Consider the following 13,058-nt stretch of genomic DNA (forward strand, 5'->3'; position numbering starts at 1 on the left):
CAATATAGGCGCTCGGAATGTATCTTCAGTTGATATAGTTTATAATTCAGTGTTATACATTTATTTATCAAGTGATGTAAAGTACAATATTCAGGAAAAATAAAGACACGTTGCCAGCCAGAAACTAATCCTAAAGATTTATTTTTTGCATATTATTTTAAATTTATTATCAAATCCATTAATATGCAAACCAGGCTATTAAACTTGTTCAATAAAACGTGGCTTTAAGCATTAGTTTAGTTTTATATATTAACTAATATTTACATATGTTTTAGAGCACAATGAAATCACAAAAGCGTAACAGGATTTTTGCAAAGTAATCGATCAATGTTTCCATTACTGAAATGATTAGAAGTCAACTATGATGACTCTTTAGATAATCTTTCAGGTTATTTGTGAAAGAAAAATTATTACTGAATAAGTAGGGTATTGGTTATTTAATAATGTTGGTTATTAAATGTATCTTCTTATCTTTGGGATTCTGAACAGGAATGCCACTGAAACACTTACATTACATAAAGAACCATAGCGAAGAGTTGAAAGCAATGAATGGACATGACTCTCACTAGTGAAGTACAGCCTAGTTCGCACATGACGTTCAGGAGACATAACTCCACTAGAATACCTAAAAATAAAGTTGTATAAGTGGGTAAAGGGAACCATACATTGCATATACTATTCAACAAATCTAAAACTTAAAATTTCTCGATCTAAAATCTGAAAATTAACTAATGGACATTTCCAGAGTTTTCTACTAATAATAATGAATTAGGTTCACCGTTTAAGCTTCAACAATTTTTTCCTGTTCACAATTAATCAACCTAGGCATAAAACAATATATTTTTGTTTTTGTGCTTAAATTTTATACAGCCTTTATGAATTCATATTTATTTTGGATCTAAATCTCAAATTGGAGGAACTCTGAAATATTAATAAGTGCTACACTTATGGTTAATAAAAATATACTTCACACTCTGAATTGTCTTAAGTTGAACCCTTATTTTAAACTGCAGAATATAATGCTATCTGTATTTGATAATCTGCACATCCTTGATCAAAAATAAAATCAGAATCTTATCAGAATCTTTGCCTTAAGTTCAAGTGCTTCAATTTACCATGTTTGTGATCATATATAGATAAACCATTGGTTTTTTAATGTTAAAATCATATAGACTTCATAGGAGGACATTTTAACTAAACATTTAGCTAAATTTATTGTTATACTAGCTGAATACCCATGTCTGCTACAAAACTATGTGATCAGGCTTGATAAATCGATACTTACAACTTGAAAATTAATGAGTAGTTATGATCGACCTCTCCTCCTCCCTTCTCTTCTCAGGCTTGCTCTACAGAAGCCTCTCCTCTCTTCTCTCCCTCAGGTTGGCCCCAATGAACCCTTCTTACCCACTTCTTCCCCTCAGGCTGGCCTCATTGATCCTCTCCTATCCCTTACTCTTCCTCAGGCTTGCCCCACAGAAGCCTCTCCTCTCCTATTCCTCTTTTTCTCCTTCAGGCTTGCCACAAAAAGGCCTCTCCTTTCCTATCCCCCTTCTTTTCCTCAGGCTGGCTCTGTTGATCTTCTCCAAACTCCCAGTCTGCAGGCCAGATGAGTCACACACTGACCATGCCCAAGTATCAATTGGAACAGAGTTATTTTCAGGTGGGAGGGAGAGTAGAACGTCTAACTCCTTAGCATCAGAGAATGTTGATAACAAGAAATACTAATGATCTGATGGTCATTTCTTAGTGAGCACATAGAAGCCAAAAGGAACGTATGTACCAAATTCAAATTTGTAGGCTTTATGGTTCTGGAGATTTTGTGATGCATGTGTTTCTCTCTCTCTCTCTCTCTCTCTCTCTCACGCACACACACACAATAAGGGCTTTAATAATGTTGAAAAAGTGGTTTAAAAAACTTACAAAGGATGGAGTTTGTTAACAGTATCATCATCCTGAGTCCTCTGAAGATCAGACCGAATTTTTCTCAGTAGTGGATTACAGTAACCTTTAGCAATCTCTAATTTTTCAGCCTCAGTAATACCATATTCCTTAAGTGAAAAAAAAAGTAAAAATAAATTTGGATACTCTTGAAAATTCCCTCTCAATCTGTAATTGAATTTGTTAGCTAAATACCTATTTCTACCTAAGCCCTTAATAAGGTAATTTCACTTTCAGATAATGTCACAGTAGTAGATGGTCATAGGGATGAGTCTCTGATCCTTGTCCTGCTGCTGGATCTGCCCCTTGACTCAAAAAAGCAAAACAAAACATTGCATTACTTTGCTAAATTGTAAAGTCCTATTTTTCCTGAAGACAGGAAGGCATGTCAACTCAGCGAGCAATGATATAGACATGATTAGGATTAACGTACCCATTTTTTTTTTGCTATAAATGATATTGTTAGTCCGCGTATATATGCTTTAGTTGTATCCCATAAATTTTGAGGTGTGGTATCTGTGTTTTTATTTATTTTTAAAAAAATCTCTAATTCCTTCTCTATCCATTTCTTATATTCAGGATCTTTTATTATAGACCAATTCTTTATTCTCCTTTTACCTTTCCAATATAAGGATAAAGGGTTATGGTCCGCCCAAGTATTTATCTCTATTTCTATTTCACTTATTTGTTCCATTATGTGTGTAGGGGCCCAAGCCATATCAATTCTAGACCATTCTTATGCGGGTTGGAATAAAAAGTATACTGTTTATCTTTTAAATGCTGTTCTCGTCATAGATCTTTTAATGCTAATTAAAATCAAAGATTGCTCAATCTAAAAGGTCACGACTTGATGGTCGGATGGCATGCATTTGTATGGTATGATAAATTAAAAACTCACTCATATTTCAAAAACAATGTTATTAGAAAAGCATTAATAGAAGTGTGGAATGAAATAAAGAAAAATCACTTTTTAGTTATGCCAGAATGGGTTTCACCCTCTGAAGCTATTGTACACTCGAATCTTAAAGGAAAAGGTAAGATTTGGAAATACAGTGACTTGTTAGATAACCAATTAAAACTAAGAACAAAACAAGAGTTATACGAGTTAGGTATAGATTTAGATTAGTGGCATTACATGCAGATTAGTTCTAGATACCAAATAGACATAAAGACTTATATTTTTTAAAAAGAAAATAATGTACTGAGCAAATTATTATTCCAAAGTCAAACAAAGACAATTGGAAATGTTTATAAATATTTATTAAATCATAGAACGATAGGTTGGATATTGAAAGATAATATGATCAGTTGGTGCAAAAATTTTGGTAAAGAGATTGATTTAGATACTTGGGAAAAGGTATGGAAGTATAATTGGAAAATAACAAAATCAATCTCTTTTAAAGAAAATCAAATTAAGATTTTTTATAGATGGCACCTTCCACCACATAGAATTTCTAAAATGTTTCCATCTGTATCGCCTATTTGTTGGAAATGCAAAAAAGAAGTTGGCACATATTATCATGCATGGTGGACCTTTTCTGAGACAAAAATATTTTGGAATAAAGTAGAGAATTGGATAAATGAAATAACAAAGGAGAAGATCAAAAAATCTCCTGAATTTTTCCTATTGGGTATTTCAAATATAAAGTATAAAAAAGAAATTTACTATTTAATAATACATATATTGGCGGCGGCACGAATAGTATTTGCACAGAAATGGAAAGAAAAGGCGATACCGAAAGATACGGAGGTATTTAAAAAAATTATAGAATGTGCAGAATTAGACATGATGACTAAACGTTTGAATAACCAAACTGAAACAGAATTTTACCAAATATGGGACAAAGTATACGACTGGTGGAATGTTAAAAATAGTATAAAAAATTAAATATATAAGAATAAATGACTATTTGAAAAATTACAAGATAGAATTAAATAGTTTATATGATAACTAACTTAGAAGTGTTTATTTCATTTTCTTCTTGTATCACTAATAATTTGTTTATTGTTCTTCATACATATGTATATATATACAAGTGTATCATCTTTAAAAAAAACATAAAGAAATTTAACTAATAATTTTAATCTTAAAAATATAGAATTAAATTTAATGATAAAGTAATCTGCTAAGATCTGGCAATAGTTAGAGCTTTTTATATTCTGTATTAGTTAGACTTCTACGATAAGCGGAGCAATGGTAGCTCCTTAAATGTTCAATGTTGTATGTTTCTGTTTGTCTTTTTTTGAAAATAATAAAAAATATTTTTTTAAAAAAAGGATTAACCTACCCATCCTACCCTAAGATTAACCTAAGGGGCCTAAGCATTGACAGCAGCAGTAGAGAACTTGTTTCAACCTGACTCCAGAGAGCTTTGCGCAGGCTGTATGCTAATTAGTAGGACCATATATCAAAACAGGTAAGGCCACTTGATATGAACAAGCATCCCCAAGCACATTTTTAGATACAGATTCATCCAGAAAATGCATTCACTGGATTCACTAGATATATTTTTAAAGCCTTATTTTATTGCAAGGACAAAGGTAAAGGATACAATATTCACTGGAGGGAGAATCAGTTATTTCCTTCTTATCTCTATACTACAATAAGGCTTTAAATCACCATTGGATGCAGTTTAGACATTTAATAAAGATGTTGTGGAGACAACATCTGATATTATGCTAATATTATGGCTAAAAACATGTCAATTATTGGATTTCTATGCCGCTCCTCTCCAAGGACTCCGGGCGGCTCACAACATATAAAATATACAATACACAATATTAGAGGGGATCGTTTATGTTCCATCATCATCATATGATGAGGTGATAAAAGTGTTCCATTTCAATTCTTAATCAGTTAAAACAAAGTAATTGATTAAAACAGGGAGGGGCAAACTCATGACAGATGGGTAAGAGCTTTAGACAAAATGAGAGAATTCATATCCCAATATTCATGTCTCAATTTTGGTCACATTGGCTTCCTGGTCCCTTTTTGTTTTGGATTACAAACAAAACCACTCTTTTTTGTTTTGGATTACAATACTGCCTATCTGCTAAGATCCAAATATATTGTATTTATATTGTTCCATAAACATTATAAACATTATTTTATTGTTATTTTGTATTATTATTTTATTTATAAAAATATAAATTTATATTATATTAATAATACAGTGATACCTTGTCTTACGAACTTAATTCATTCCATGACAAGGTTCGTAAATAGAAAAGTTCATAAGATGAAACAATGTTTCCCATAGGAATCAATGTAAAAGCAAATAATGTGTGCAAACCCATTACGAAAAGCCAAACTTTAAGGCTTAAAAAAAAAGCGGACGGCGGACAAAGTGAAGGCTAACGCCGCCCCAAATCGCTCCCAAAATCAACTCTCCAGACACTTCCTACACCGCCCCAAATCTCTCCCAAAATCACTCCTCCAAAAGCTTCTTACGCCACCCCAAATCACCTCCAAAATCACCCCTTCAAACGCTTCCTATGCCACCCAAAATCACCCCTCCCCTTTCTCTCTCTGGCACAATGTATGGGAGACAGCTCATGCCGGGTCTATGGGAGATGTGTGCTCCTCATTGCCTCAGAGTCCCTCTTTTTTTTTTTAAGCCTTAAAGTTTTGGATTTTTTTGATTCCCCTCACCTCACCTTCTTCCTTCGGCAGCGACTGTCTTCCTCCTCTTCTTCCTCCACCTCCTACCCAAATTCCAAGCTTTTATTTTTTTCCTAATGGGTTTGCATGCATTATTTGCTTTTACATGGATTCCTATGGGAAAAATTGCTTCTACTTACAAACCTTTCTACTTAAGAACCTGGTCATGGAATGAATTAAGTTCCTAAGTAGAGGTACCACTGTAATAATAAGTAATACAGTGGTCCCTCGACCATCGCGAGGGTTCCGTTCCAGGACCCCAAGCGATGATCGATTTTTCGCGAAGTAGCGGTGTGGAAGTAAAAACACCATCTGCGCATGCGCAGATGGTGTTTTTACTTCCACCGCTGCCCGCCCTTCGCCCGCCCACCCCGTTGCTCGCGCCTGGGGTTTCCCCGCGCGCATGCCGCCCGCCCGCCCACGCCGTTGCTGGGGCCGCTTCCCAGCTGGGAAGCGGAGCTGGGATGTCCCCAAGCGCGCGTGCGTTGCTGGGGCCGCTTCCCAGCTGGGAAGCGGAGCTGGGGTTTCCCCAAGCGCGCGCGCACCGCCCGCCCCCCCCACGCTGTTGCTGGGGCCGCTTCCCAGCTGGGAAGCAGAGCTGGGATGTCCCCAAGCGCGCGCGCGTTGCTGGGGCCGCTTCCCAGCTGGGAAGCGGAGCTGGGGTTTCCCCAAGCGCGCGCGCACCGCCCGCCCACGCCGTTGCTGGGGCCGCTTCCCAGCTGGGAAGCGGAGCTGGGATGTCCCTAAGCGCGCGCGCGCGTTGCTGGGGCCGCTTCCCAGCTGGGAAGCGGAGCTGGGGTTTCCCCAAGCGCGCGCGCACCGCCCACGCCGTTGCTGGGGCCGCTTCCCAGCTGGGAAGCGGAGCTGGGGTGTCCCCGCGCGTGCCGCCTGCCCGCCCACGCCGTTGCTCACGCCGCCGTACCGGGGCAAGAGGGGGAAGACCCAGGGAAGCCGCCCAGCAGCTTATCTGCCCGGCGGGAAACTCCACCATCTACGCATGCGTGGCCATAGAAAAAAAGGCACGCATGCGCAGATGGTGGAGTTACTTCCGGGTTGAAAACTAGCGATATAGCCCTTTCGCGATGCTCGAGGACGCGAAACTTGAGGGTTCACTGTAGTGTGAAATTTAATTGGAAGATAATTTTTCTTTGTTGCGTAATCCAGGTAACAAAATTAGACAATGGAAGCAGCACAATTTAAATGACATGTACCATAATAAAGACATAAATAGAATGGATATGAAATTATGATGAAGGATTATATTTAAGAATATGGTTGTTAAGTTGTATTGAAGGTATATGATGTTATATGTACGTCTTTGAAGTGGAGAAAAATAAAAAAACGTTTTGCAATTTGTGATAATTCATAAAGACTCCTTATGAAGTACAAATGCAGATTTCAGACAATAAATTTAGTCATTTGTATAACAGTTAGCCATAACCTTAACACTTAACAATATGGCCTGAAGAACATAGCCATTTTATTATAATGAGAATACTACATAAGCAGCCATGTACATACCTGAGGGATCACAATATCAGCCAGTGCCTTTGACAGTCTGTACAATTCCATTGTATTTTCTAGCTTTAAGGAGACATTATGCTGGACATCATATTTTATGCAATCATAGATATCTGGGATTTTACTTATATCGTATTTTCCATTCTTTGTTTTAAAGTCTTTTTCAAGCTTGGCCCATCTACGCAACATTAGTTCCAATGTTTCACTGTGATAAAGTTGAATATCTAATTGGACAATTATTAAAAAGTAATCATTACACTCAGTAAAATAGTTTATACTTCTGCAACTCTGGTATTAACTAAGTTTATTGCTATCTTCTCTCCTGCACAAAGTTACTGCTATTTTACTTACATAGCAATATACATCAGTGAAGTTAATTTGCTAATAATATATTAGAGTAGCTAGCAGTCATTGGGCAAGCTATTACAATTTTTTATTCTGAAAATTGTACCTAAATTAATAAAAATCTTATCCAAACAGTTAATTATAAAATAAATATGAATAATTAATATTATCAATCCAATCTTATTAAGCAAACTGATTACCTGCAAACTTAGGATCTTCCATTCGTTGTTTGATTTGAGATGTCAAACTCTGGATTAAGGAATATACCTTATCACACGTCTTAATAGGATTTTTTATCACTTGCATTGATTTTATCAGAGAAATGCTGCCAGATGGTGTCAGCTGTAGTACCAAACCAAAAAGAAACATGTAAGGTATAATACTTACATACATAATACTTATACTCAGGGATGTCAAACTCAAGGCTATGGCCTGCAGACTGCTTAGATCTGGTCCGTGGGGCCGTCCTAGAAACAGCGAAGCACCAGCCCTGTGGTGCCTCTGCAAACATAAACATAGCTCCTGAGAGCCGTGGGCAGCCCTCCTGAGTTCCATTTATGCTGGAAGAGGGTTGCAGGAGGCCGTTGCAGGTGAAAATGGAGCTCGGGTCTATTTTTGCTGGCAGAGCACTTGGGTCACTACAGGTGCCCCGACACAAAAGACATTCAGCTGGTCACGTGCACCTTGGCCTCCTGAGGTCAAACACAACCCTGCTACAGCCCTCATTGAAATCCAGTTTGACACCCCTACTATCAGATGTATAGCATCTGATATCCTAATCCCTGAAAAATACATATGTTTAAATACATGTAGCCCTTGACTTACAACAGTTCATTTAGTGACCCTTCAAAGTTACAATGTCACTGAAAAAGTGACATATAACCATTTTTCATATATGACCTTTGCACCAATCCATGGTCATATGATTAAAATTCAGATACATGGCAATTGCCTCATATTTATGATGGTTGCAGTATTCTGGAATGACGCAATCCCCTTTTGCAACCTGATAAGCACAAGCAATGTGGAAGGTAAATTCACTTCACAACGATGATAGTAATCTAATAGCGTCAGTGATTCACTTAACATCTATGGCAAGAAAAGACATAAAATGGAGTAAAACTCAAGCAACAAACTCACTTAGAAACATAGAAACATGGAAGATTGACGGCAGAAAAAGACCTCATGGTCCCTCTAGAGTCTAGTCCAGTGTTTCCCAACCTTTTTTGAGCCGCGGCACATTATTCATATTTTCAAAATCCTGGGGAACACTGAAAGGGGGCGGGGGGGGGGGGGGGGGGGGGCTAAAGAAAAGTTTGGACAAAAAAACCCTCTCTCTTCCTCCCTTTCACTCTATTTCTCCCTCTTTCTCTCTTTTCCTTCCTTCCCTTCTTTCTCTCTCTCCATCCCTATTTCTTTCTTTCTTCCTCTCTTTTTTGCTCTCTTTCTCTCTCCCTCCTTCCCTTCCTCTATGTCTTTCTCTCTCCCTTGCTCTCTCTCTCTCTCTGTCTCTCTTGCTATCTCTTTCTTGCTTTTTTCTCTCTCTCTTGCTCTCTCTCTCTCTTTCACTGTCTTGCTATATGTCTCTTTCTTTCTCTTTGCCTCTCTTGCTATCTCTCTTTCTTTCTCTTTCTCTCACTCTGTCTCTCTTGCTATGTCTCTCTTTCTTTCTTTCTCTCTCTCTCTGTGCCTCTCTTGCTAAGTCTCTCTTTTTCTCTTGCTATGTCTCTCTTTCTTTTTCTCTCTCTCTTTCTCTCTCTCTTTCTCTGCCTCTCTTTCTTGCTCTGTCTCTCTTTCTCGGCCTCTCTTGCTATGTCTCTCGTTCTCTCTCTCTCTGCCTCTCTTATATGTCTCTCTTTCTTTCTCTCTCTGCCTCTCTTATATGTCTCTCTTTCTCTCTCTCTCTCAGCTGACTGCAAGCGGGAGCCCTGACGGCGGCAGTTGGACGTGTTGCTGGACACCGTATATGCCTGGCCCGCAGCGCCAGCATGTATGACGTCCAGCAGCACGTCCAACCGCCACCGTCAGGGCTCCCGCTTGCAGTCAGCTGAGAGAGAGAGAGAGAGCGCTCCCTCTCGCCGCCGCCATCTCCCCACGACTGCCTGCGGCCGCTGCAGCCACCCCCCCGCTCCCATCGCCAGTGCCCTCCCGCCGGGCCACAAAGGACACTTGCCGTTGACGCCAGAGAAGCTCCAGCTGGGCGGGGCGCTGCCGGTGCTTCCGTCCTGGGGCTCCCGCTCGCAGCTGTCCCCTGGCTCCTGCTCGATGCCGCGGTTTTCGGCGCTCTCCTGCTGGGCCCCAAAGAAGGAAGGCGGGAAAAAGGCGCGAAGAATGGAGCTCTCCTTCATCCTGCCTTCCTTCTTTGGGGCCCAGCAGGAGAGCGCCGAAAACCGCGGCATCGAGCAGGAGCCAGGGGACAGCTGCGAGCGGGAGCCCCAGGATGGAAGTACCGGCAGCGCCCCGCCCAGCTGGAGCTTGGCGGCACACCTGGCCATGTCTCGCGGCACACTAGTGTGCCGCGGCACACCGGTTGGGAAACGCTGCTCTAGTCTACCCTTATACTATTTCTTGTATTTTATCTTAGGATGGAGATATGTTTATCCCAGGCATGTTTAAATTCAGTTACTGTGGATTTACCAACTATGTCTGCTGGAAGTTTGTTCCAAGGATCTACTACTCTTTCAGTAAAATATTTTTTCACGTTACTTCTAATCTTTCCACCAACTAACCTCAGATTGTGCCCCCTTGTTCTTGTGTTCACTTTCCTATTAAAAACACCTTTTCTGAACCTTATTTAACCCTTTAACATATTTAAATATTTCGATCATGTCCCCCCTTTCCCTTCTGTCCTCAGACTATACAGATTGAGTTCCTTAAGTCTTTCCTGATAAGTTTTATGCTTAAAACCTTCCACCATTTTTGTAGCCCATCTTTGGACGCGTTCAATTTTATCAATCTCTTTTTGTAGATGAGGTCTTCAGAGTATTCCAAAAGAGGTCTCACCAGCGTACTATACAGCGGGATCACAATCTCCCTCTTCCTGCTTGTTATACCTCTAGCTATGCAGCCAAGCATTCTACTTGCTTTCCCTACCGCCTGACTGCACTGTTCACCCATTTTGAGACTGTCAGAAATCACTACCCCTAAATCCTTTTCTTCTGAAGATTTTGCTAGCACGGAACTGCCAATACAATACTCAGCTTGAGGATTCCTTTTGCCCAAGTGCATTATTTTACATTTGGAAACATTAAACTGCAGTTTCCATTGCTTTGACCACTTATTTAGTAAAGTTAAATCATTTGCCATATTACAGATGCCTCCAGGAATATCAACCCTATTGTTTAACAATTGTTTTGTGTAGCAACAGAAATTTTGGGCTCAACTATGCTTGTAAATCGAGGACTACTTGTATAATGGAATTTGTATTACTCATGTTAGTGAATGGTTTTAGGAGAGACCAAAATCAAGGAGTACAACCATAGTACCCTTACAAGCAACCACATAAGTAATATAAAAAAGACATGAAAGTATATAAAACATCCATGTAAACAAAGTATTAAATCTAACTAGCAACTGGATTTCGGAAGTATGAATTCAGACAGATACCATAGTTGATAGTATCAAAGGCTACCAAAAGATCCAAGAATGAATGCAGAAGTCATCCAAAAGTGACAACAATGCTGTTTTAATCCCATGCCCAGGTCTGAAACCTGACTGGAAGAGGTCTGGATAAATCCTCTTTCCTCCAAAGTTCTCTGAAGTTGTACAACTACCTTCTCTAAAGATGTAAGGGTGGAGACTGAACAAAAAAGTCTGGTATGGTTGGGTCTAATGGATGGCTTGTTGGATGGATGAACCAGCATTTCTTTAAGAATTCACTACAGCCACGACTTGGCTAAGTGTCACCTCTTAGGATGCAGACAACCTGGGGACATGAATCTAATATACAGGCAGCGATACTCACACTAATGAAAAATTTGTCCGTTTAATAAGGCCCAATAAGTTCACAATCCCATCAAATAACACAGCAGGACTGCACCTAGACATTCCACAGGAGCCATATAAAGGCTGGTGTCCAATTGCGAATGGATTTAAGCAACTTTGTCCAACAGATTCCTGACATATTCCTCTAAATAGCATTGTACAATATTTCCTGTAGTCTTTCATAATTTCAATTATCTGTAGAATATTTTCTAACCTTTTCATAGTCTTCAGAAGTAAAGTCTCTGTCTCTTTGGAGAATTTCATTAAGGCGTGCCTTCACACGATGTTGGCAGCTGCTAAGAGAGTCACTGTCACTGTCCAACAGACCATTCATATTAGCACTTTTGACCATCTGCACAAGTATAGGTGTGAGTTCCCCTTCCAATGCTAATAGACCCTGGGGAAAATAAAGTTATTGAACAGAATTAAGTATATTAACTAGACAGAATATATACATTCTATAACTAAGTCTATGAATTTGACAGAAAAATTGTATTACAACTTACACACAGATAAAACAAACAATTCTAAAACTGTCCAAATTCATGTCCATCACAACATGTGATACCAAATATCATATTTATATTTGTACTGAGGAAATACTATTTTAATCTATTATGAATTTATCATCTGTTATTTTTATGTTATGATAGATGGGGGAGAATCGTGTTCAGTTTTCTATATGGTCTTTTATTTCAACTTCTCTTACAACTTTTTTATCTTTTTAATAAGTTAAAACGCTGTCAACATTATGTTTTGTCATAGAACCATTTGCTTCAGAGCTCTGTATCTATTTTGTTTCTGGGCACCATTTTCAACTGTTTAATTTGGGTTTGTGATCTGATTACCAATATGAGGGGCAACACACCAAGCATTTCAAACTGCTGAAGACTATTCAGACTTACAAACTGTTACAGAGTAAAAACAGCAGTAAGCAAAACAAAAACAATAAATTGCAATTCTGTTGGACAATCTGTCACACTCACTGTATACACATTATGCTAAGCAATAAGATTGTCAAGTTTGGGGGTAACATATAGCATGAACTTAGCTACTGTGGTTTGTAAAATAGGGTTTGTAGCTTGCCATGATGTATGAATTCAGCCAATTGTAACACAAATTAATAGACATGATATGTTGACTGAACAGCCACTGAGATTTTCACTACCACTTCTAAATCACTTCATTTTGATTGAAAGGCATTTTCCGAACTTGGTGATTGGATGTTCAAGTATTACTTTGCATTTAAGAATAGGCCATCAGAGATTGAAAATTCTTGAAGTGAATTAAGATAGTTCATGCCGGAGACAAGTTTAGTTGGTGGCTAAGATGCTAGAGTATAAACTGAGACAGAATGAGTTTTAGTACTCCCTTAGGCATGGAAATTGGTTGGGTGATTGAGTCAATTACACTCTCTTAGCTCAATCCACCTTACAAGGTGGTTCTTATAGAGAAAGTAGGGGAAGGAAAATCACACACAGAGAGAACTAGAAATGGGGTATGTCATGTTACATGGTCTATTGTCGAGTTTGCAAAGGATTTTGTATGAATTAAAATTTCAATCTGGTGGGTTCCAAGTTTTGGAAAGGCTGGTTTAGAATATTTG

At 38.9% G+C, this 13,058-nt stretch overlaps 1 protein-coding gene across 16 annotated transcripts in view; it reads right to left on the reverse strand.

Annotated features, from left to right (window-relative positions):
• The window catches only part of PPIP5K2 (diphosphoinositol pentakisphosphate kinase 2), a 67,714-nt gene that overhangs the window by 25,255 nt on the left and 29,401 nt on the right, over positions 1-13,058 (reverse strand). For all 16 annotated transcript variants that reach the window (XM_070742960.1, XM_070742971.1, XM_070742972.1 and 13 more), the window contains 5 exons: positions 11,667-11,849; positions 7,669-7,810; positions 7,124-7,347; positions 1,924-2,051; positions 511-625 (listed from right to left, as the gene is read on the reverse strand). In XM_070742960.1, the coding sequence (XP_070599061.1) occupies positions 511-625; positions 1,924-2,051; positions 7,124-7,347; positions 7,669-7,810; positions 11,667-11,849 (792 nt within the window). The remainder of the gene's footprint in view (positions 1-510; positions 626-1,923; positions 2,052-7,123; positions 7,348-7,668; positions 7,811-11,666; positions 11,850-13,058) is intronic.

The sequence above is a fragment of the Erythrolamprus reginae genome, chromosome 2 (assembly GCF_031021105.1).
Source record: "Erythrolamprus reginae isolate rEryReg1 chromosome 2, rEryReg1.hap1, whole genome shotgun sequence".
Taxonomy (NCBI): Eukaryota; Metazoa; Chordata; class Lepidosauria; order Squamata; family Dipsadidae; genus Erythrolamprus; species Erythrolamprus reginae.